At 38.3% G+C, this 25,957-nt stretch overlaps 1 protein-coding gene across 1 annotated transcript in view; it reads left to right on the forward strand.

Moving 5' to 3' along the window:
• The window catches only part of VPS41 (vacuolar protein sorting 41 homolog (S. cerevisiae)), a 217,932-nt gene extending 192,084 nt beyond the window's left edge, over positions 1–25,848 (forward strand). Inside the window, exons 23-29 of the mRNA XM_011972735.1 lie at positions 5,013–5,067; positions 7,094–7,234; positions 8,530–8,666; positions 22,588–22,687; positions 22,792–22,836; positions 24,425–24,504; positions 25,080–25,848. Coding sequence (XP_011828125.1) covers positions 5,013–5,067; positions 7,094–7,234; positions 8,530–8,666; positions 22,588–22,687; positions 22,792–22,836; positions 24,425–24,504; positions 25,080–25,160 — 639 coding nt within the window. The 3' untranslated portion in view covers positions 25,161–25,848. The remainder of the gene's footprint in view (positions 1–5,012; positions 5,068–7,093; positions 7,235–8,529; positions 8,667–22,587; positions 22,688–22,791; positions 22,837–24,424; positions 24,505–25,079) is intronic.
• The last annotated feature ends 109 nt before the right edge of the window (positions 25,849–25,957 follow it).

Genomic DNA, 25,957 nt, shown 5'->3' on the forward strand with positions numbered 1-25,957 from the left:
GAAAACACCATATTGAATGTAAAAGAACTCAGCACAAGCATAGTAAAACCAATTATGTTTTAAACACAGTTGTTTTTAAAAATTTATCTCATGTGTCCCACTGAAAGAGAATTTTGAGCATGGATTAGAGGTGGTAATGGTGGAAACAGACTATTATGAGATAATCAAGTAGTAATCCGTATTTTTAGGACTCCCTCAATGGGTTTTCGTGTTTCAGGTTATTGAGACTTCTTCATAAGAGATTATCTCTTTGTCAGGATCTATTGTGGGAAATCTGTATATTTGTAGAAAACATAGCACTCTGCCCTATCAGGTACCCAAAGCTGTCTTAAAGGAGAGGTCCATGACAGTATTACTAACTCAAAATTCTTATCCTTTTTCCTTAAAAATAAGTTCTGGTTGGGTGTAGTAGCCCACACCTGTAATCCCAGCACTTTGGGAAGCTGAGGTGGGAAAATAGCTTCAGGCCAAGAGTTTGAGACCATCCTGGTGAACATAGCAAGACCCTGTCTCTACAAAAATAAAAACTTTAGTCCAGTGTAGTGGTACATGCTAGTATTAGTATCTACTCAGGAAGCTGAGGGAGGAGGATGTCTTGAGCCCAAGAGTTTGAGGTTATAGTAAGCTATGATTGCACTAGTGCACTCCAGCCTAGTTGAGAAAGCAAAACTCTCTTTAAATAAATAAAAAGAATAATAAGAAAGAATTCTGTATATACTCAGTCATCTTAGAAACAAATCCCTTTTATGTTTACATGTGACATGAAAAAGCTATCATATGTACCAATTTGTGAATGACAAAGTGAATTTCTCCAATTAAATGCATCCCAAGCATGCTAGTAAAGGGCATGGAATACATGTCTGCCTGTTTTGTATAAAGAGCGACTCATAGAAAATGTGGTCTCTTTTTCTCCTGAATCTGAAATTGAGAACTTTAAAATTCTAATGCCTCCCTTTCCCCAAAGAAATTTCTGTCTGCTTCCTTAGAATTTAGAGATTGTTGAGTCCTATTGGTACAAGAGGATTTTTTTGTTCTTTGTTTCTACTTGAAATGAGAAGTGTTTAAGCTTTCAAAGGCATATTCAGAACCTGTTGATCCACTGTTGTTTATAATTTACCTCTGGCAGAATAACACTATGTCTTCCTAATTTTTGGTTGTCTGCCTTTGCTGGGGATTGGCTAATTGTTGAAAGGAGGTGATTTCAGATTGGCAACTGATTGAAATCTTCAAGAATCTACGTCAACCTTATTTTGAATTGATTGAAATCCCACAATCAATAGTATTTGGCCCAAAACTTTGGAAAGATCCTGATGTCACATCAAAAGCCCTAGTTATGATTTTCAAAGGCCGAGGTTCAGGATTTAAAATCACCACGACTCTGAAATTCAAAAATTAATCATAAACTTTTATGAAATTGTTTGTTCTAAAGGAAATACAGAGTATGTAGGAATTTATAACATCTACAGCAATTTTTAAAGATAATAAAAATTATTTGTATTTCTTTTGTGCTTTATAATGTATGCTGTGCCTTCATGTATATTGTTTCATTGAATCTGTACGAAAGTGCGATTAGGTGGGTAGAGTCCTTTTATACATGACAAGCCAAGTCTTAGGGAGCTGGAAACAAGCCTAAAGTCTAGAGCTAATAAGTTGAGGGACCAAGACTTAGAACTTGGATCACTTAACTTTAGGCTCTGTATTTTTTCCACTATGTTGGGGAATCATTTTCAGGTTTAAAAAGTTAATTGAAATGGTAACAATCACTAAAGTATTTCCTAGTGTTGCAAGAATCATGAAAGATTTTTTTTTAACTGTTAAACTGTCCTTCTGTAATTTACAGATGTGGTCATCAGGCCCTGGTTTTCATTTTGCAAATCTGATTTGCTTGTGCCTAGAGTGGTTAAAAGCAGATCATCAGTTTTATAGTTTGGCAGATTTATACCCAAATTTGTGATCGCTTTCATATCTAATAGTATTCACAAGGTGGCAGTATTTCTGAATTTGGAAGAATAAAGCTGAGAGATGCCAAGTTTGCAGATTTTCATTAAAGAAATTTAAAGATAAGATTGGTTAAAAGATGACAAGATCAAGGATAGGTAGAAATAATTATTTAATTTACATTTGATAAAGTTCTTATTAGTTACCCTCAGTTTTCTAACTTAATTCTTTACCTTCATACTAAATTAGAAAGAGGAGAATTAAAATATTATTTTTGCATCATTTTTTACTCAAGTTCTATTATTATTCTGACTTTTTACTTTTATTTTCACTACATTCTCCGTGTGTGTATGTTTGTGTGTGTGCTTGTGTTGTGTGTCTGCTTTAAAAATCTTAGTTTCCCTACTCTCTCCTCTAGAGGGAGCACCATGGTCCAGGAACATTCAAGAATCTAAATGCTTTCTTTTTATACTTTACTCAAAATTTCTAGAGACTTCTAAAGTCCATTCTCTCATTTGTGAGAAGAGGATAATTTAAGATACTGTTAGAAACTCGTCATAAAACATCTAAAATTATGTGAAATTGAAATTTCAGAGACTCAAATTATCTTTGAACTTGGTGAAACTCATCTGCTTGCATTCCATGTCATCCTTAACTTCAACTTGCCTTCAGACATTTCTTCCCACATGACTTCCTTTTTGATAGTATATACAGGATTTTATAGCCTTGCTATTCTATGGCATATTCAATGGCATATTCTACAGCAATGGAAATGTTTTATAATCCACTCTGTCCAACATAGTAGCCACCAACCACATGTCACAATTGAGTATTTGAAATCTGGCTGGTGCTACCAAGAAACCGAATTTTAATTTAATTTCATTTTAATCAATTTAAACTTAAATAGACACATAGAGCAAGTGGCTGCTGTCTTGGATAACTCAAGATGAGGCTTCAAACTGCAAACTCTTTGTGGTTTGAGACTAGCATGTTCTTAGGCATTCTCATGTGCAGAAGAAAACGGGTAATGGCTCTGTTTGAAATCTTGAATGGTATTTTAAAGTGTGTAAGTGAATTTCCAAGTACAGAACTGATTCATGGATACCCTTTAATAATAAATTATTTTAAGCAGCATAAGTACTTATCATTATTCAGACTTTCTCTAAACATTCTCCTTATTCCGTTGAATCACAGTATTCTGTTTATCTGTGAATGGCAGTCCCACTCAACTATAAACTCTCTGTATCTTAACAACCAGAACAAATCTAGGCACTCAGTTGACTTCTCAGTGATTTTTTGTTTGAATCCCGTGTCCTCCGATGTTTTTGCTCTGTTTTGCTTTATTATTTAACTTCTTACCTATGTTTTTTCTGTCTCTGCAGTAGTATCGCTGCAGGAGAGTGAAGAGTTGGTAAGAAAGTTTCATCATTTACAATGATGATTGACAGGCAAGACCATATAGGAATAGGTAAACCATGTTTTTAATCAAAATAAAGGAAGATTTTTTTCAGTATTAGCCAGGGATTGCATTCAACTGTGAGTGATAAAAAATCCCAAAATAATAGTGGCTTAACAGAGCAACAGTTTCTTTTTCTGTCACGTGGAAGTGTTGGTTGAGTGGCCCTGCTGAAGGCAGCATGCCGCAGGGTCAGAGACCGGGGCTCCTTCCTCTTGTTCGTCCACCTTAGGTGACCTTGACCTCATGACATAAGGTAGTGCCATCCAGTAGTGGAGAGTTGGGGGTAAGGGAAGCATTTCAGGCAAGGGGACGCAATGAAGAGATGAGCAGAGGGAGGTGAAGCTGCACAGGAATTCAGGGCTAGGTTGTGGATGCCTTGTAAGTCGTGGTAGAGATTCTCAGCTTTAAGTCTGAGTGGAGCAATGCAATAGAAAGTTTTGTATGCAGGGTGTGAGATAAGGTTTCCCAGCTGCGCTCATTCATCATACTGCATCCAATTCAGGTGGTACTTCCCCTTGAAGCTTCTCACAAGAGGACCACACAGTTTCAGTATCCCTCCTCTGTACACATGGCCCTTTGTTCATGTTACTCTAATCGTGGAATAATGCATTGTCACATCTCTTGTCACTTCCTGGACCCTGAGCTCCCAGGGGTGGACTCATGCTGCTAATGCTCCTACTAAGCCTCCTCCTTTATTCTCTTCTTTGTTGTCCTCTTACTTGTAATCATCACTAACATTTTTATTATTGTCATCTTTCCATCTCTATCTAACCTGACCATCTAGCACCCAGCACAGAGCATGTAGTAAATGTGTCCTGATTAATTTAGAATCAGTAAGTAATTTATCAGTATGTAGTAGGTCTTTTTTTTTTTTTTTTTTTTTTTTAACTTTTTTGAGACAGCATCTCGCTCCATCGCCCAGGCTGGAGTACAGAGGTGCAATCATGGTTTTTTTTTTTTTTTTTTTTTAACACTAATGGAAATGCTCTCATCTGCATAGTTGCTCCTTTTTGGATCCTTGATCATCAAAAGTATTTTTTTCCTTCTCACCTTTGACAGATCCTTGAGCAGAGTTCTCTTTCAACCCCTGTGTTCTGGCAGTACAAATATTCATAGTAAATTCATTCATTCATTCATTCGTTCATTCATGCAGCATGAAATCATATTTTCTGAGCATATGGTATGCACAATACTGGGAAAGTTCAACCATGAACAACATTCATTACATCTTAATGGAGGTAAACAGAGCTTAAACAAATGACTACAGATTTAGAAGGAAGCAGTGCTGTAAAGAAACCTAAAGTAGTGTAAAGAGAGAAAGCTTAGTGGGAAAGGCCCTTTCTTTTCATTTGGTGTCCTGTTTTCTACTCTTGCTCATGAAATGTTCTGAGTAGCTTCAAATATGTTTTAAATTGAATTGTGTAGAGTCCAGTACCTCTGAGAGGTGACCGAGTGCAGCCAGTCTAGGGAGATGTGTTCCTTATTTGTTTGCTTTGTTTTATTTTTAAAGAAAAGCTGTGGAAAAATTCTTTCAAGTGTAAGTTTAAATGACTTTATTACTATTTGTTCTTATTTGGTAGCCTATAGTAACATTTTTACCCTGCTTTAATTGAAGGCTCTTGAGATCTGTCAACAGAGAAACTTTGTAGAAGAGACAGTCTATCTTCTGAGTAAGTAGCTTTTGTTCATTTTGGTCGCCATAAACTAAGAAATGGGATGACAACATGAAGTAAATTGTCTAAGAAAGGACATAGGTTTTAGACCAATGTAACACAGAATTTGAGCCTATTTTGTACGATAACTTAATACATGAAAACAGACTTCACAGCACAGTAAAGAAGGAAGAGTTGTTTAATAAATGTTGAAATAACATATTGGTAATTTATAATCAACACATAAAAATGTATCAGTTTATACCTCACAACATAGATTAAAATAAATTGTAGATGAGTTGACAAGTTTTTTCATTTTTAAAAAAATTATAATCAGCTTGTATTACCATCATATTGGTAGAAAATAAATAATCACTTTTAGAAATCACACCCTAAATAACTGGAGGAAATGCAATTGAATACCGTAGTTTTGGAGAAAGAGGAGAGCTTTTTAATATAATCTAGGTGTCAGTGTTCCTGGTCTTCTGGCTCCTACCTCCACATGAGTCACAATTTTTGTACCATGCATACCAAGAAACAAAACTTGTCATCTTTTCACATTCTTCCAAAATGAGCCACGAGCATGACAGCAATGTGGGTTGTACTGAGGATTGCATAATGTGGCATATAACATAACATTCATATCTGGTGTTTCTCCATTGTCACTTCCCTGCTGACCTCAGTAGGGTTTTTCCGCTTTACACCTTTCCCTTATACAACACTCACCCTCATTGGCCTCTTTGCCTCTGTTGAAAAATAATCCAAATCCTCTATTCCCATTTATGTGTATGCAGATTCATGGGTGCTCAGCCACAAACCCAGAATTATCCAGTTGTAGCACCTTCCCTTCTTAAGAGAAGTGCTTTTGGGGCTGCATTTTGTTACTTCAGCATGTTCCTGGGGTTCTAATCACAATTTTAAGTAGCTCATCAATTCACTAATTGCAAACAGTGTTCTCCCCAAGAAATATTTTGGTGGAATACATTTTTGTCATATTGTCTTAGAAGCAGTAGAGGACTTATAGGGACGTATAGTCGGATTTTATAAAAACTTGAAAATCCTGTAAACATTTAAAATAACTAACCATTTTTAGAGACGTAGGCTGTGGAAATAATATTTGTAAGAAACACAAAATGCTATGGAAGGGGTATTAAATGGGATATCATTTCATTCACGAACCAGCTTTTATTGGTTGATTATGGCCATGTACAGTGAGAAAGATTCAAGATCCTTTACTAGTTCCTGTGCAAGCCCAGAGACAGCGGTAAGGGTGACAACCTACAACCAGGCAGTTGCTGTCCCTCCACTGAGTAAGGCTTTCTTACATGTACTGTATTAAAAACTCATGGAAAAATTTAAACTATTAAAATACCATAGATCAATGAGCAAAGTATGTAAAGAAGATTAGCCAATAGAAGCATGGTTGATAAATACTTTCATCTCATGAGGGTTATTGAAAGACTTTGCCCTGAACTTGGGAGAGAAGAAAATGAGGTAGCCCTTTGATAATCGAATTTGCAGTTGGCACAGAGTGTATCAGAAAAGCAATATGCACAGCTACCTCATGAGGCAGAGTGACTTTAGGGACTTTAAAAGTCTTAAGTGTATCTGAATGTGAAGGTATTGACCTCCAGAATATATATAAGTCTACCAAAAGTAAGTCAGAGTATGACAGACCTGGCTTCAAATTCTGGGTGTACTATTTAGTAGTTGTATGATCTTAGCAAGCTACTAACATTTCTATTTCCTCTTCTATAAAAGAGGAATATTAGTAGAACATGCCTGATAGGATGGTAGTGATGGTTAAATGATACCATTTATATGAGGTACTTAAATGAGTACTCAGCACAGAGTAAATATCCAGTAAATAGGAGATATTTATTTTACTATGTTATAGAGAGTAAATGTTTTGTCACACGAGAAAATAGCCTTGTCTTAGCTTTCCAACTATGTAAACAAATTAAGAGATATGCAGTTTTTTTAAAAAAAAAAATCATTAAAATAACCTTAAATGAACTCTTTCTCCCGTCTTCACCCCACCTAGGCCGAATGGGTAATAGCCGAAGTGCCCTGAAGATGATTATGGAGGAATTACATGATGTTGATAAAGCAATCGAATTTGCCAAGGAACAAGATGATGGAGAGCTGTGGGAAGATTTGATTTTATATTCCATCGACAAACCACGTAAGCATAAAAGCCATCTGTGGTTATAACTTTTTTTCTATCAGTGTAGCCAGTTATGTCTAGATTAAAAACTATCTCAAGATACATTGGGTTAAAAAAATGGCAGTGTACCTACAATAAAAATAGGCCAGGTGTGTTGTAATGATTTCCAGTACTCCTCCTGTGCTGGAAAACCTGGAGCCTCGTCACTTTGCATTACCTGAATGTGATGAAGAACAGGTGGCTACACAGTTTATTAATTGTGTCCCCATGAGGCATGTTTTTACGTGCTGCAAGCAAATTGAATAAATGTCATCTGGGTTGTGTTGGTGTGTGTGTTTTTTTTGTTTGTTTTTAGCTTGTATATGGGAGTGTTTATAGTTTAAGTATATAGACCTTACCAGTCTTTTTTGGAAACATGTAACTGTTCTGGACATTGATGGTATTTGGATGTTTGCGTTGTAGCATTTAGCCTCTTTCCTGCACTATTTTTATCAGTACAGCACCCAGAGTTTGTATTTGCTGGTCATCAGCTTGAGTATTTGCATTGGGTCTCCCATTTTGGAAAGGAAAAAACAAAAGCAGTCACCTAACAGAAACCCGACTCTTTTGAAAATAACTAACAGTAGTGATTTGAAATTTCCTCTTTCCTTTTTTTTAATTTTTTTTTATTTTTAAATTTGGTAGGAAATCTTTATGTTCATGTAACTACCTTAATCTGAAATTGACTTTAATAACTATCCTCTTGACAATATAAGGAGTCTCATTTGTAACTAGCAAGATAAAGAAGAGTTTAAGAATCTCAAGAGGCAAAGTGATGTCACAGAACACATCATAAACTTGAGGCTGGCCTGAGTGAATTTGGGCACATTACTTCTTAGCTGTGTGACCCTGGAAAAATTAAACACCCCATTTCCCTTGTCTATAAAATGCGGCCACAGCATTCCTACCTTGCACAATATTTGAGGAAAGTGTATATAATACCTGAGTGATAATCAGTTGTCAGTAAATACTGTTTGCACCCATTTGATGCTAAAAACTGTATTTTGAAGGCAAGTAATCATTTATTCAACTGTTTTAAAACAGTTCTTATTTACTTTCTCCTTCATGTCTTAAGGAGCGTTAGTTCTTGGAAGTTTAGAAGATTAATTCTTAAGAGTTTAGAAATTTAAATGGTTTTAACACTTACTTTGAAGGAAATAATTTTTTCTTTGAGTTACTTTTGGTCTAAAATTGCATTGTGTGCAAATTATGTGCAAATAAAATTGCATTATAATGTTGCTTTTATGTTCATTGTTTTATGTGATATTTTGTAGCATTTATTACTGGCTTGTTAAACAACATTGGCACACATGTTGACCCAATTCTACTGATTCACCGTATTAAGGAAGGAATGGAGATTCCCAATTTGAGAGATTCCTTGGTTAAAATTCTGCAAGACTACAATTTGCAAGTAAGTATCCTTTCTTGGACAAATGAGCATGCTGAATGAGTTGACTCAGTACTGGATAAATATTTCTAGGGTTTATGTTAGGTGTCAGTTAAAAAGTTTCGATTTTATGGTTACATTTTATTTAGGCCCAGATGTTTAGAAAACTGTTCAAACACAGTAATTAGAAACGTCACCTTTAAAATTGTGTTGTCCAGTAATACCTTAAAGGCCTTAAGAAGGCTATTTGATTCTTTAGCCATCTCCAATTTTCACTTGCTTTTGAGCAGACATTCTTACATTTGTATGGTTAATATAACATGAAATTGAGGTATAAAGGCAGTTATAGTGGCCATTAGATCAGGCCACCCCAACATTTTTAGGGAGAATAAGTATTGTGTCCGTTTGAGGGAATTAACAAAAATGTTTTTCAGTAAGGTAATAATTTTTTTTTGAAGCCATTCAGTAATCTGTTGCCTGAAAGCTGTTAAAATATAGGATTTTATTTAACCTTTTGTCTGTTTTCTAGAATAGTGCAACTTTATTATCCTTGTTAAATCAGAATTTGTGATAAGAACAGTGGAACTCATTGTTTTCATATAAATTATTATACTAATTACAAAGCATCTTAATCTTTTCCTTAAAAAGATTCTAGCAATTACTATTTTTCAGGAAGCTGGTAGCTTCTATAGAACTTGAATTAAAACATTTCCTTAAAAATTCAGACTGTTGCCCGGTTGCGGTAGCTCACGCCTGTAATCCCAGCACTTTGGGAGGCCGAGGCGGATGGATCACGAGGTCAGGAGATTGAGACCATCCTGGCAAACACGGTGAAACCCCGTCTCTACTAAAAATACAAAAAAAAATTAGCCGGACGTGGTGACGGGCACCTGTAGTCCCAGCTTCTCAGGAGGCTGAGGCAGGAGAATGGCGTGAACCTGGGAGGCGGCGGAGCTTGCAGTGAGCGGAGATTGCGCCACTGCACTCCAGCCTGGGCGACAGAGCGAGACTCCGTCTCAGAAAAAAAAAAAAAAAAAAAAACCATTCAGACTGTTGTTCTTCCTCTAATTCACTTGAAAATGAGTTTTTGTTAATAGTGGGTGAAATTGCTTTCCTAGAAACAATTTTTGCAGGTAAAGCCAAAAGAAAAGGCTATTAGCTGAGGAGCATTATGATGTGAGATCCATTGGGCAAGGATTCACCATGCAGGTTGCAAAGTAGAGGTCTGCCTGCACTCAGCGTAACAGCCTTAGGTAAGAGGCAAGGTGGAAAGGAGAAGATATTGCAGGTACATTGGTGACATCAAAAACAGATGTAAGAGATGAAAGGGATGGCAGAGCTGCAGGGACAAGAGGTTGTGCCAGAGAGTGTGACGTCATTAATGTTTCTGAAGCGGAGTCATGGTGTATACATGTTCAAAAAGTGGGATGATGGTAAAGGTCATTTGTGTAGAATTAGTAGAGAAACTGAGGCCACAGCCTTTCTGAGTCATCCTCATGGACATGAAGGCCAGGAGGAAGAAACGAGGTGCCCTAAGCCAGGCTCCAGCTTCTCATTGAAGAGTCCACAGGGGACAGTGGTATTAACTGGACAACACAACTTTAAACGTAAAGAAGTTTGAAGATGGGAGTGGGGGTGGGGATGAGGGTGTGAGAGATCATGGAGACTTCACTCAGGAGAGCTTTGTGAGAAATTGGGTTCATGGGAGAGAAATTTGTATTCAGTTAAGCCAAAGAAGTAGATTACCTGTTCTGCAAAAAAGCTTAACGATATACAGGCATGTATTTCCAGTGGGATTTGGAGGTGTGCAGATGACCCAGGGGAAAGATTATTGGAAGGAGAATGAGAAAGGCAAGAAGGAAATAAAAACGTGGGAATGGGTTAATAGGCAAAGAGAGGTGAGATGAGGAGCTGGCCTTTTATGGCCGCGCCCTGGGAATCCAGAAAGGTGACATCCCTTCCTGGGGAAGTCACTAGTTTAGAAAGTCAGAATTGGGCTTTGATGAAAGTGGTTTCAGTGTCAGACCTTATAAGCCTCTGAGTGTGAGTGAACTTGATAATGACCTATACTTCACTGGCCCTTACCAACCCTAGGCATGCCAGAATATGCTTTAGGTTTCAAATCCACGTTTGATGAGAAGTCATTTAGGTGTCTCTGAGCAACCCTCCCCCAAGGGAAGTAGTCAATAATTATCCCTCTGCCTTTCGCCAGTAGTGCAAGAAACTTGGCCTCCAGATTAGAAGTTGTGCCTTTCTTTTTCCCCAGCCTCCACAATGACTGCAAAACCACATAGTGCATCCCTCTGTCTAGGTCATTCTTCCAGAGAACCAAGCTCATGGGCACCACTGTGGTCTCCGTGTTCATTCATTTTTAATAAATAAATTTGCATCGTTCTGAGTCAGCTGGAAATAAAAGTGAAATTATTATTAGATGCAAAATGAATGCCAAACGTAAAAATTTATACTAAAGAAGCTGCTAAATCAGTGTTTTTTCTTAACTAGAGCTTTTCCTTAAGATATGTAAGTCTGTAGTTTGGTAATGTGTTAAGGAGGTTCAGAATTATTTAGCCAGTGGGTCCAAAAAGCTGTGGTTGCCTATGAATCCCCCAACCAAGGAGTGGCTTCTCAGAGGGTGAGGGAGAGATGAACAGGGAAGGCAGCAGAGCCTACGGAAACTGCTGCATCTGGAGTCCCCACTGGAGCTCAGGCATCTTGTTGGAGAATGCAAACAGAAAATGCTCTCCGGGGGCAGGTTGTTCAAATAATTCCAGGCGTTATTTTTCACTCATAGATAAAGAGTTTAAAGTATTTCTCTGCTCTTTTTTACATAATATATTAATGACCACTTAATGTGTTTCCTTTCTCTAAACAATCTATTAGAGTTCACTGTAAAAATAAATATATCCAGAGAGCATTTTGCAATTTCCAGAAGGATTTCACATGCCTGTTTTTATTTTATTCTTTTTTTTTTATTTTGTATTTCATTAAACTATGTTGTTTTTCACATACTCTCACTTAGCAAAGTAAAAAATTAACAACCCTATTCAATCTGAAAATTTGGGAGAAATTTTGCATGTTCATCAATTTCCAGGAATCTGGAACTGACTCTGTGTGTGATGGGGTTGGGTGGGACAGTAACCCCAGGGGATATCAAGAACCATTCAGTAATGTAGGGATCTGTGGTCAGATGTTGGGGAAATGTTCTCACAGGGTTTCTCAGCACCTTTTCTTGCTAGTATGCGTTGGAAATCTCTAAAGGGAGATTGACAATGGAGCATACAGCATTTAAAACTTACTTGGGTACTGCTTTGGGAGATCATTCATTAGCCAGTTGTTAACTGGAAGGTGGGTGAGAGAATGAGAGAATGTTGTGGGAAAAACTTGAAATGAGTAACTCTTCTGCTTTTGGTTTCACGTTTTCTAAAATGTAACAACTTTCTTCAACTGAAGGTTAGCATCATTAGGTTTGTTAGATGCCTATGACATGACATAGTTTAAGGAAATAGTATAATCAACTACATTAGCAGCGTTTAATTTCTTTAACTTTCTATGTTTTTATACCTAGCTACCTTGTTAGGGTAATCACTGCACAAATTTTAAAAGCTTCATGAAGTCAGTAAGATGCAAGTAGCACGTATTGCACGTCATAAACTTTAAATGTTTCTAGGCCTGATTTCAAGGACGAATAGCACTTATTTTGATATAACTTACTTCCAAAATAATATGGTATCAATGATACTTCAGTTTTTACGTGAACTGACCAGTTTCCAAATGAGTTTATGCTATAAATTTCTAATGTTTTATATTTTCTATTTTTAAAACATTATAAATTTAGTATTTATATCCATTTTTGTAGTTGGAGGCTTTTTTCCCTTAAGAATTTCAGCATCTTTGTTCTTAAACACTTTTCTTGACGGTTTTATTTGACAAACATTTCGTCTTCACAACAGTTTTGTAGGAACTGTCATCTTTGTTTTACAGGTGAAAAGACTGACTCTCAGAAAAGTTAAATGATTTGCCAGTCTGGGAAGGTGATGAACTGGGTTTGAACACAGATCCTCTGACTAAATCTCATGCCTTTTTAAAATCCATGACTACATTACCTTTTATAGCCAAAAGTAATCTCTGAAAAATCTGCTAATTAGAGTGGGGTCTTAGGATTTTTTCATTATGGGTAACACCTCTTGGGAAAAGAATATAGCAAGCATGTTTTAACTTGCTTCTAAGGTGTCATGGTGCAGTGGAAATCTCACCAGGCTAAGCCTCTTGAGTCCCTAGTGTGAGTCTAACCCATAAGTAAAGTAGCGGATGATCCTGAACAAGTCATTGCATATCCCTGGACCTCTGTTTTTCCTAGAAAAATAAAAGAGAGCAGGGGCTAGATTAAACGTCCATCTTAGATGCTTTAGGGGCTGCAGACATTCCTAAGGCTAACTGGAGCTAAGGCATTAGGTACAAAGCCGAATTGCCTTTAGCCAACACCTGCCTAGTTAGTTTTCTCTACATTTCTCTCTGGAGCAGGATGTTCAGCTTTGGGCACTGGTTTGGGTCTCCTGATTACAAAAATTTCGAAGATCACTGCAGAAACCTGTGACTTAGCCTTTACAAGATGGACACAACACTCACGAGTTTCCACTGTGATGGAAACTCCTCTGCACTTGTGTTATTGTGGTGATCGACCCCCGTATTTGTATCCTTTTATACTTGGCAGAATCATGCCACATGGTTCTCCCAGCAGGCCCTCGCCCCTGCTCTGCAGATGAGAAAGTTGAGGCTAGAAGATGTTGCGTGATTTGCCCATGTCATGCAGTAGAGCCAGGATGCCAAGCCTATGCACTTGGTGCTGCTCTGCCTCCTGCCATTTGGCAGTTTTATGTTTTCTTTTCATGGATGGTGCTGCGAAGTTTTGTTTTTATTTTATTTTTATTTTTTATTTTTTTTGAGACGGAGTCTTGCTCTGTCACCAGGCTGGAGTGCAGTGGCGTGATCTCGGCTTGCTGTAACCTCCACCTCCTCGGTTCAAACGATTCTCCTGCATCAGCCTCCTGAGTAGCTGGGATTACAGGCACATGCCACCATGTCCAGCTAATTTTTGTATTTTTAGTACAGACAGTTTATCCATGTTGGTCAGGATAGTCTTCATCTCCTGACCTCGTGATCTGCCTGCCTCGGCCTCTCAAAGTGCTGGGATGACAGGTGTGAGCCACCGCACCCAGGCTGTTTTTGTTTTATTTTTTTAAAGATAGATAGTTATCTCCCCAGCTACCAATCTAAGAGAAGCATTGCCCGACTTCCTTTTCCACCAGCTTTCAAAAGTGGTGTGAATGTGGAATCTCTGCATATTGAAAATAAGGTCAACTCACCTGATGAGGGAGGGAAAATCCACCCTGTACTGTTCTTTTTCTTGAGATAGAAGCTTTCTAGATGAGATTTTCCACTCGCTATAATTAGGTGTAACTGTTTGTAAATGCTTTTGTTTTTAATCCGTCTGTAAGACAAATATGTGCCAAAACTTTTTGGTGCTCATGCTTTCAGTTTTACAATTATGATTTTTATCCTCCTTTCTGTTCTAGCAGTGGCTGAAGTTCTATGTGCATGCCTAGTGGTACTTCGTTTATGTTATCTCTGGATAAAAAATGGACTATCTACATAGTGCTGTTGTGTGGCCTTCCACATCATATCCTGTGTATCTCTCACTGCTGGGCCCATTTGGTCTCTGGAGATGCATTCATTGTACTGGCAGTTTATACCAGAGTCACATACAGAATTGGTATGGAAGACAAATAGGCAACTGTTGTCTTTTAAAGAGCAATGGACATGGTATTTGCAGACCTGGGCTCCAGTTCTGGCTTTGCCATTAACAAGCCTGTTGAGACTTTGGTAAGGCACTTCAGCTTTCTGGAGCTCGGTTTCCCAATTAGATTAAGCCAGTGTTTGTGAAGCCTGGCTGCACACCAGAATCATCTGGATTCTTGTATACATTACATAGTTTGAGGCACCCAGCCCAGATCTGCTGAATGAGACTCTCTTGGGAAGGACTAGGGAACATGTCCTGAAACCACCTTGATATTTCTTACCCACCTAGTCTGGCACTAGTCTGTGTATTGAAATTTTAGAACCTTGAAATTAGATGATCTCTAAAATATTTTTTGTTTCTAAAGTTCTTAACAAAGGCATTTTATAAATATGTCTTTACATATTGAATACAGCTGCATATTTAATGTTAACCTAATATTTTAATGTAAGTCTTAATATTTATTTTGGGATCTAATAAAGCAGCTTAGATTTTTAGGTATAATTGGGGTTTATTTTTCACGGTTTTTTCTTTTGCCTCAAAAGTGACATTTATTTAAAGAAAAAAAAAACGACAAATTGTCCATCCCTTGGCTCCCTTCCCTCCCCTGCCCTGTTCCTCCCAATTGCCCCTTGGATTAAACCCTGACTGGGGCTGGGTAGCAGGACAGCTCCTCTCAGGTGAAGTCAGCAACACTGATGGGCGTCTCCTTAACAGAGGGGCTGTCAGAGGCCTTAGTGTCTCACGGAATAGTTGTTTTCAAAATGCCATATACTTGATGACTTATAAACGCATTTATTCAAATATGTGAGTATCTCCTGTGTCAGACAGTATGTTATGTGCTAACAGGGCCTCGACATGTGGTCTCATAGACCTGGAGATGAGCGAGACGCAGCCCTTTGTTCATGCAGCTCATGATCTGAATTAATGTTTCTGGGAGAAGTAAAATGCCTTAACATTTCTGTTTTGTTAAACTACATGCACCATGCACACAGACACAGACACGCACACATACCATATACACATGTACACACACACAGACACACACATGTACACACACATACCTCATGCAAACTGGTAAGCTGATTCCAGACATCTCCATGCCTTCCAGAGTTATTTTTCCAAGTTTACATTTGCTGCAGTCCCCATAGTCCTTTATTTCCCATATCTCTACTTTGCAATCCAAATGGGATAAGAGGAAATAACGCTTCTTTCTTACCAACCTTTTTTTTGGCCCACATGGGTTTCTTTTTGACTCTCAGTATATAAGCTCCTAATTTTCTTCTATGAGAGAGTTTTTGAATAAACTGTCTCATAGAAGAGTTCATGAAATAAACTTTTAAGACCAAATGAGATTTGTTGTTTTCCTTTTGAAATTATTTCAGTTTTGCCTTATCACAGCTTTTAGGTGACGTAGGTGGCCTATGACAACAAGGTGTAGCTTTTAAAATTAATTTGGTACATCCATACCTTGTGCTATTAGAAATTTAAATACAATTGTGTTTATAAGATTGTTTCTGAACTCCAACATAAGACCTTAGGATCTCTTTCCCTTTGTATTTCTCTGCAACTCATTATCTTTATAAGAATCCCAGCCAAAAGCAAAGCTTTTTCAAGAAGAATTCAAGTTCCATAGCATTGTGACCTAAAGGAAGGATTAGAAATGAGGGGAAAAGTTTCTCAGTCTAACCCCGTGTCATATTGGGGGCTTTTCAAACCAAGTAGCTGTCTGTCATTTGCAGTTCTAATGACAAGCATTGCAGTATGAACACGGCAATGTCAGCAAAATGTTTAGTGTTCAAAGAATCTTTTAAAAGAAAAATTTCAGAATTTTTATTTTACTTATTTTATTTTATTGCAAATTTTTATACTTGTAAGTAATTATTACAAATGTAATAATTATAAAATGTGTAATTAAGTTTATATTATTTTATTACACATTTTTATTTGGCGACTTTTGATGGCATTTTTCCCATGGCCGCCGTTTCTAATGAACCATAACAACTTTGCTGATATACAGTTCTTTTATTGCTTTATACAACTTCTATGGGTCTGGTGTTTTGCTTTTGGTTGGGATTATTATCAGTGATGATGAACTGCAGAGAAATAAGGAGAAAAGGGGAAGCTAAGGCAAATCTAAGTTGTCATGTTGGTTTTCAACAGTTGTATTATAAATTCTTTCTTATTTAAACTTACAGTAGCACAAAATATAATATGTAACAGATTGTTTATAGAAGCCATAGCTGGTTGACTTCAAAATGATGAAAAGGAAAGAATAAAGGTCTTGTTGATAAAATATGTAATTTAGAAAAACTTAGAACTATGGAAGGAAACAAAGTAATATTAAGAAAACAAGAATCCTGGAGTAGGATGTAAGAAGAAATTGACCCCTAGATTTGAATAATCTTGGAAAAATACAGGAAAGTCCCGTAAGGAAAATAAATCTCAGAAAAGTAGTATTGTACTTTCTAGGCCATACCTACAATTATTTTTTGAGATGAGAATTAATACTGTTATGAAGTTGAGGAAAGAAAAGCCTGGTGTATCCTCAGTGAAATTCTTTTTGTTTCGTTTTGAGACAAGGCCTTACTTTGTTGCCCAGGCTGGAGCCTGGCAGTGGTGCAGTCACAGCTCACTGTAGCCTTGACCTCCTGGGCTCAAGCGATCCTTTCACCTCAGCCTCTGGAGTAGTTGGAACTACAGGCATGTGCCACTATGCCTGGCTAATTTTTGTAATTTTAATTCTTTGCTGAGACAGGGTCTCACTATGTTGCCCAGGCTGGTCTTGAACTCCTGGGCTCAAGAGATCCTCCTATCTCAGCCTCTCAAAGTGCCGGGATTATAAGTGTGAGCTACCACACCCATCCGATTGTCAGTGATATTCTAATAAGAGATATAGATTACAAAGCAAAGGTTAATAATGGTGCTGTTTAATTTACCAAGTAGAGATATTTCGTAGAAAAGTTTTAAGTTTTAATTTTAAGTTCTGAAAGTGATATCAGAGGCTGTCCAACACAGAGAATAAGAAACCAGGGTAAAACAGGAGGAAACAGGTGAGAAAGTTTTTAGTGGGTTAAAAATGATTGATCTTTGAAAGGCCAGTTAGGCATACTTTGGAAAACAAAAACTACTTTTGGTGGGGAGGAGGACATATCTTCAAAACTGCATGCTTATAAGCTTCTGTAGTCCATAAACATTCAGGAAACATCACAAAATGTATTTGCACATTCCGTAAAGTTCGAGAAAAAGGCACAGGGAAACAATCAGCATAACCATAAAGAACAAAGTTCATGCAGACTAAGTTTTCAACACCTAAAGTAAGCAAAGAATACAAGTTTATATCAATATCTTTGAAAACTCAGAAGAACTGAACTATTTTCTAGGAAAATAATAAGTTATAAAAGTTTACTCAAGCAAATAGAATAAACCTGTAGTCATTAACTAAATTGGCAGTCAAAATGTATAGCTACAATAAAGGCACTTATTCCATAGACAGTTTTAGAGACAAGTTTTATCAATCCTTTTAAAAAAATAGGTGGCTGGATACGGTGGTTCATGCCTGTAATCTCGTCACTTTGGGAATCTGAGGTGAGCAGGTGGCTTGAGCTCAGGAGTTTGAGATAAGCCTGAGCAACATGGTGAAACCCTGTCTCTACTAAAAATACATAAATAGCTGGGTGTGATGGCTCATGCCTGTGGTCCCAGCTACATGGGAGGCTGAGGCAAGAGGACCACTTAAGCCCAGGAGGTCAAGGCTGCAGTGAGTTCTGATCATGCCACTGTATTCCAGCCTGGGTGCAGAGCAAGACCGTGTCAAAAAAAAATTAATTAAAAGTAATAAAACTAAATAAAAACAGGCAACTTCTGTTTTACATTTACTTTTCCAGATAATAGAATGGAAAAGTTCCTCAGTTCCTTATGGGATGCTAGTATAACCCTAATACCAGCATTACGTGAGGGCAATATGGGAAAATTATAGCCCTATCTTTTTTTTTAAACACAAATGCAAAAATAATACATAAATCAATAGCAGATTGAACTTGACCATTTATTCAATTGTTAAAAGTACATCCATATCATAAATGTTATTAGTTCTCCCTAAAATAATCATCTGTATGGTCAATAAAATTTTAATCAAAATCTCCAAAGAATTTTTCATGGAAATTGATAAACTGGTCCTAAAATTTACATAAAAATTAAGAGTTAGATTATTATTCAAGAGGGAAGGTATTTTTATTAGATATCCAACTTAATATGTGGGAGTATAAAATGGCATATAACCACTTTGGAAAACTGTTTGACATTTACTTGAAAAATTGAACATACACCTACTCCATGACCCAGGAATTTCACTCCTATGTATTTACTCAAGAGATGAAAATCAGTTCCGTAAAAAGGAATGTCCTTTGGATTTCCTTAGTAGCCCTGAACTGGAGATAGCCTCAACATGCATCAACAGGAGAGTGTACCTCAGGGTTGTTGCCTCTTGGTGACAAAGTAGATGCCGTATCAGTAGGCTTTACAGCCACACTCCATATAGCACATGCAGGAAGCAAGGGGTTTTTTCCTAATGAGGCTTTGCTTTTTATTTGAAAGGGCCGCTTTCCTAGGCTTGATGTTTATCTTTTTGACCAGATCTATGTTACATGAGCCCCAGCCAGCTGTATATTTCAGTCGGACACACCCTAAACAAAGTTGGAGTTGTGTTTGAAAAGAAGGAGCAGGAATGGTAGAGGGCAAGAAGGTGTCAACTGTGTTTGTAATACTTTATTTTCTGGAATGAGATCTGAAGCGTGGGAAAATATCAACATTTGTTAAATCTAGGTGGTAGGGACTTACTTGGGTCTTTTTTTCTTTTCAGTTTTTTTTTAGTATTTCATATTTTAAAAAGAAAAAGAGCACAAAGTAATGAAAGATAGTGCTCAGAGCAAGAGCAGCAGTGATCGGTGCCATTCTGGTCATTGAAACCTGAATAACAGAAGAGAGTGCATGTGCCCTAAATATGTGAAGAACATCACATTTGCAAGTTAGAAGGGAGATGGGGAAGGTGATGATAGGCTATGGCTGGGAAGATAGGCTGGGTAAGATGACCTTGAAACATGGCAGTGATCCGAAATCATGAATGTGAAGGTCAAAAAGGGGTGAGGATGATCTGCTTACGCCAACTGCTGTGGCATCTGACTTTCGGCCATCAGCGTCTTTATAAAAAGGACACTCATGGGAAATTCCAAACATGAACTTTTGAGGGTGAAATGAATGTGAACAACAGCACATTTTTCATGAGTCACTGGTGGACTTGCTACTAGGAATCCATAGTCAACATAATGCCTTGTCATACAGCTGATGTTGAAAGCAATACCTGTAGATTGTCATACATTATAATCTTGTACTGTCTTCCTTCACTTATCACCTTTAATTGCCTTCAAATTATTACAGATGTTATAGAATAAGTGATTACATTCTATAGAGGATAGTCTCATATTTTGAAATACCTGCCTGGGATCGTATAAATGAAACTTAAAATGTTTTCCTGTTTTTCTGATTTGGAGCCTTGGATTTTGACCAAATGAAGTAGTAAATAGCAGTAAGCTGTATTTATGTACTTTCCCCTCTCCTGGCTGTTTGCCTCTGAATAATGAATTTTCCTAGAAAATGCTTTCTGCCGGCAGACAGATTGTACCTGTTTAGAAAAATGTAATCCTGCTGAAGAGATGGTTCCTTCCTGGTTTGCATATCTTGCTGTGTTCCTTTTTAGCTTACAGACACAGTGGCCTCTGTCTAGACTGCTGCCTCTGCCCTTCTCTTACATTATTCATGCCATGGACCTGGAGCACCCACTGAGAGTCAGAGCCCCTTTTTTTTTCCAATTATTTTATCTGAGATGTTGTGGTCAAAACCATTACTCTCTGTTTTTTATTTTTTGTCTTCAAGGCTAAGCAGCTTTATATGTTTGCTTTTAAATTTACTTAAAGTTTTCCTGACATCAGTATTTCTTAGCTATCTTTCTTACTGTATTGGTTATTTTTCTCTTCTACCTGTATGTTTTAATGCAGTCTGTTAAAATTTTAATGTGTTTTTTTAAAAAATCCAAAAAACAGCACTTTGGGAGGCCGAGACGGGCGGATCACGAGGTCAGGAGATGGAGACCATCCTGGCTAACACGGTGAAACCCCGTCTCTACTAAAAAATACAAAAAAAAAACTAGCCGGGCGAGGTGGCGGGCGCCTGTAGTCCCAGCTACTCCGGAGGCTGAGGCAGGAGAATGGCGTGAACCCAGGAGGCGGAGCTTGCAGTGAGCCGAGATCGCGCCACTGCACCTCCAGCCTGGGCGGCAGGGCGAGACTCTGTCTCAAAAAAAAAAAAAAAAAAAAAAATCAAAAAAATTTGATTCCTGGTAGAATTTTAAACAAGAAAACTTCATAGGCAGTTTCTCAATTAATGTAGGAATACTAAAGTCATGTAATCTTGTTCATCAATACTAGAAATGGCAGGCATAGAACTTGAATCTAGACATTAGTTTTGTTTTCCTGAATATTAATTTGTCTTTGTATAATTAGGGGGAAACGGCTTTTGGCTGAATTCACCCAAAGCCAGTGCTCTTTGGGATTTTCAGAGGAACACGTGGACCACTGAGGATAGAGGGCTGCAGTGGGCTGCTCCTTTACTTTTCTCCCCCAGTGGCATGAATTTAAAACTTATGAAAGCAAAATGCCCATGTAGGTTGTCGAGTCGAGAGTAACTTCAGTATGAAGAAAGCCAGAGTGCCCCCTCTAAACAGCAGAACTTGCCACTGAAAGACACATGCTTCCCAGCCTCGGAGCTGCACTGTGGTGAGACAGCGCTATCTGTTATGTGAATTTCTATGATGTGACGTGTGTTACTGCACATAACCACGTATGATAAGACACATAGGCCCCGAAGGGAGAAGCCACAGGCACAGCCCCAGAGTGTCTCTGTCCTTCAGGCCTTGAATTTCTCCCTCTGAAAAGGCAGCAACAAGTTCTGGTTAAAAAATAATATTAATAAAATATAAAATGACATCTGGCTTATGTGCACCTCCTGGGCCTCTCTCAGTTTCCTACTCATACCTAAGAAAACCCAGCAAAGGGTGGAAGCTCACACTCTGCCCCACAGAATGGGCATGAAAGGTAAAGTATTACCTGCCCCTGCTGTGTCCCCACCTAAAAGAAGGGAGACTCTTGGACCCCATCATGTCTCCAGTTCTGAAATACAACCTTGGTACCAGCCAAGTGGAGGGCATCATCCTCCACTGTGTGCTTCTGACTTCTGAGGCTGCCAAAGCATTGTGATGTCTCTTGTCATTCTCCAGGCAGGAAGGGGGGAAATAGTAAAAAGCCTACAGAGGAATAAGAAAAATGTGTAAAGAAACAAAAGCTGTAATGCTGGGGTGAAGAATAAGAAAATGACTCTTGTGTCAGAATATTCGTATCCATGGTTTTTTTTCAATTGTCAGCCCTCCCAGGAGTCACTGAATTTGAAGGTTATTATAGTCAGTTAATACCACAAACACACACACACCACATTCATAGCACTATGCTGAATGGTTTGGATTAGATTTGGTAAGAAAAAGACAGGTTGCAGCCTGGAGGGGATTTAGGACAGAGATTGTATCTGTTTAGTTTATTATCTATACCCAGTACCCTGTACGTGATAGGGACCCAGTACTTATTTGTGCAGTAAATAGATGAATTTATGAAGTAAATGGGTGATTTTGGAATAACAGGTTTTCATTCTGGGTAAAGATCTGAAGAATGGAATGAGCACATAATGTAGGAGCCAAACTCTGCCCAAGAGAATCTGTATAAGGAAGCCCTCTACAGTAACAATAGGGTTAGTTAATGTGGGGCCTTCTTTGCCAGACTTTGGAATGTATGTTTGATTATACACATGCTACAGGAGCCAGTGTATGGTTGGAAGAAACGATGCACAGTGTAATGAGTGGATCCTGGCTGGCCAGGTCAGTCTGGCAGTGGTTTGGCGGGAAGAGGGTACTGAGGGCAAGAGAATCAGTGAGTGCCCCTTTAGAGTATTTCAAGCATGTCAGCTTTTGGAATCCCCAGTACAGTGTTCCTTCACCCCTCAGATTTGAGTCTATTTAAGATGGCTTTTCTCTTAAAATGTGTGCATTAGATTCTGCTTCGTGAAGGCTGCAAGAAGATTCTCGTAGCTGACTCTTTGTCCTTACTGAAGAAAATGCACCGAACTCAGATGAAAGGTGTTCTTGTTGATGGTGGGTAAAATTGAAATAATCGTATGGACTACATGCCCTGCTTTCAGAAACGGCCGAGCAGGTATAAACAGGGCATAATCCAAAGTGTGTGTGCTTTCTTACAGAGGAGAACATCTGTGAGTCGTGCCTTTCCCCTATTCTTCCATCAGGTAAGAAGGTTTTCCCAAAAACTTTCCCAAATATATATTTTAATGATGAGTGGAATCAAAATTTTGGAATTAGCCAACTACCGTTTATAAAAAATGTGTAACTTTCAGAATAACCCAGTGGAGAGAAGTGTTGTGGCTCGCATCCCGCTCAGTGGAATGCGGGTGTTGCCATTGCTTAGAGCTGAGGTTCTCAAGCTGTAGGGTCAGTCAGCATCACCCACCAGGCTTGTTGGAACCCAGATCGCTGGCCCAGTCAGTCTCCCTAGAGTCTCTGGTTGCAAACTTCCAGGGCAGGGACTGAGAAATCTAACAAGTTCCCAGGTAATGTTGATGCCACTGGTTCGGGGGCCCTTCTTTTAGAACTGTAATCTAGGATAAAACAAAATGAAAACTAACCATCAGCATTTAAATTTCAAGGTAGGAGAACCGTGTATGTGTCTGGGAAAAAAATTTATAGGTAGCATTCTCTTTTCTTTAATCTTTTTCTCTGCTATATGGTTCTGCATGCCCAAGTTATCTCACATTTCAATGGAAACATACATAATACCTGCCATCTAATTGGAACTGCCAGTCTTTAAAAGACATAAGCATTTGTTTATTTCTATATCTTAGCAGATATATATATATGTCGTCATCTGTAATGAAAAGCACCTTCTTAAGGTTCATTATGACATAAGAAGAAATTTGCATAATTCGAAAGCAGAAACTAACAAAGCATTGTCGGGATGCTAACAAATGCTTTTCAAATTTAAGTTCAGCATAACAAAGTACTAAAAGACCTAGTTGACCTCATATTTACTTAGCATTAAAGGATTATTTCATGGGTCAGCGCATGAGAAGTTTTTCTACTTAGGTTCTTTTCTAGAGGAATTAGATTTGGATGTTTACGTGTGAATTAGATTTGGATGTTTAAGTGCTTCTGTTGAAAACCGCAGTGGGCTCAGGTGAAGAAGTGAGCTTCCGTAGCGTTTCAGTCAGTGTTGCAGCAAAAAGGAACCACATACGTTCCCACCCTACAGTTAGATTTAATTCCAAATTTAATCTGCTGATGACACTAAATCTTACCAAAAATAAGCTGGCCACACAGAGCAGAAACAGATGAGGGGATTTGCCCAAGCAGAAGTGCAGTAAAATGCAAGGTCACAGCCTGGGCTTGTAACCCAGGTCTGGCTCTGAAGTCAGTGTGTGGTCTTGGCAAAGGTAGCGGGTGGACGGGGAAAGCATTTTGATGAAGCCACAGACTTGACTTCAGCTGTGGTGTATGATGATTATAGGGGTTAGGGGCATGTCGGCACATACACATGCTGGTTTTTCAAAATACAGGTTACTGCAGTTTGTCCTCAGTGTAGTCTTGGTAACTGACACAGAGGCTAAGCAAATAACCTGTGAATCACATAGCAACATGATTATAATACCTGTTTTGTGTCTGATCGTAACACCCCTCAGGAATGCTTTTGTAAATAAGCCACTCTCCAAAGGTAGCTTATTGCTGAAAATTAAACTACAACTGGACTTTCAGTTGGGATTGGTTTAAAATGATCTTGCTTGTTGCATTGAGTTCTCCTCCTTTCTCTGCCCTCCTCGCCAGATGCAGCTAAGCCCTTCAGCGTGGTGGTCTTCCATTGCCGGCACATGTTCCACAAGGAGTGCCTGCCCATGCCCAGCATGGTGAGTTGGCAGCTTGGTACCTATCAACAAGAGGGAAATTAACACACTTAGAGGAATGTGCTTGAATCACAACCCGTCATCCTTATGGCTGTATGGGTTAAAAAAATATAGAGAGATTCATATCACATAACAAAAACTAATCTAGTTTTTAAATGTAAAAATATTCAGAAATGTTTTGTATACTATAGTAAGTATAAAAGCATACCCATTTGAAGGAATTCATTCAGGCCAAATTGACAGCTGTCATGCTTGAAGAGATGAGCAACAACAGTAGAGAGCCATTGTGTATCTTATGTGTTTTCCAGCCTGATTTGTGTTCCATGATGCTATCATTTTTTTAGTGTCGTGTTCCCCCAGGTCACACTAGACTTATTCTGCTGTTGGGTGTCCTTTGAGTCGCAGAGTAACAGCTGATCTAGACTGAATCCTATGTTAACCAGAAATAAACTCCAGAAAAAGGAGTGACATTGTATTACTTCCTCTCCACCCCCTGGCTAATGTTACCATAGTATTTCTGAATATGAGAGTAGAAAAAGATCATGTTTTAAATCTGTGTTTTTAAATTGCATTTTTAGAACTCTGCTGCACAGTTCTGCAACATCTGCAGTGCTAAGAACCGTGGACCAGGAAGTGCAATTTTGGAGATGAAAAAATAGCTCATTTCTGCTTGTCAGTCTCCTCGTCACCACTTTTTGAGACTGTTTTTGCAACAACAAGCATTTGTTGACACTCGTGCTGTTAAGAGATTTGTTTATGTTTATATTATGCTCAAAAACAGTTTCTTCATCTATTCCTGTGCTAATGGTTTCTCTTTGCAGTTGACAGAGAATTTGGGGCTCTCTTCATGCCTTGAAATTTTGGGGTCCATAGTCCATATTTTGTTATTTATTTGTTTGGTTCATTCTTTATATAGTAATGGAAACATAAGTCTAGGAGTTAGAAATGAATTTTTTAGACCTTAGTAAAACCGTTTAACCATAAAATGGACTACTGAGAATTCTCCCAGCTGCCTGAAAGCGTCGCCAACTGTGGTTATCCTGCAAGCTACTACCTGCAACCTGGACCTTGTTTCCATGTGCTCTGCTGGCTACCGTTCTTGCATTCTGGGTTTGACTTTTTTTCTATGTCATCATCTATGGTTATCCTCTAAATAGGCATTTAATGAAACATTGTACAAATTGTCACTCATTTGGTGACATCTGGGAAAAACAGCAGGCTGATGTCCTCCACCATTATGTTTACTAATCACATGTTCTGTGTGCTCTGACGACTGGCAGATTATCCGGCCATGGCAGACACTCAGCATTTGTTGATTGAATAAATGTTAGCTCTTCTCATTGTGAAGGACTCACTTTTAGTGGGGTGAACAAATGCAATTAAGAATTCTGGCACCCTTGTAAGGAAGAAAAGAGAGTTCAACACCTTCGAATCTGAGCGCTTGTGGCTCGGGTTT

This window comes from Mandrillus leucophaeus, unplaced genomic scaffold, assembly GCF_000951045.1.
Source record: "Mandrillus leucophaeus isolate KB7577 unplaced genomic scaffold, Mleu.le_1.0 Scaffold100, whole genome shotgun sequence".
Taxonomy (NCBI): Eukaryota; Metazoa; Chordata; class Mammalia; order Primates; family Cercopithecidae; genus Mandrillus; species Mandrillus leucophaeus.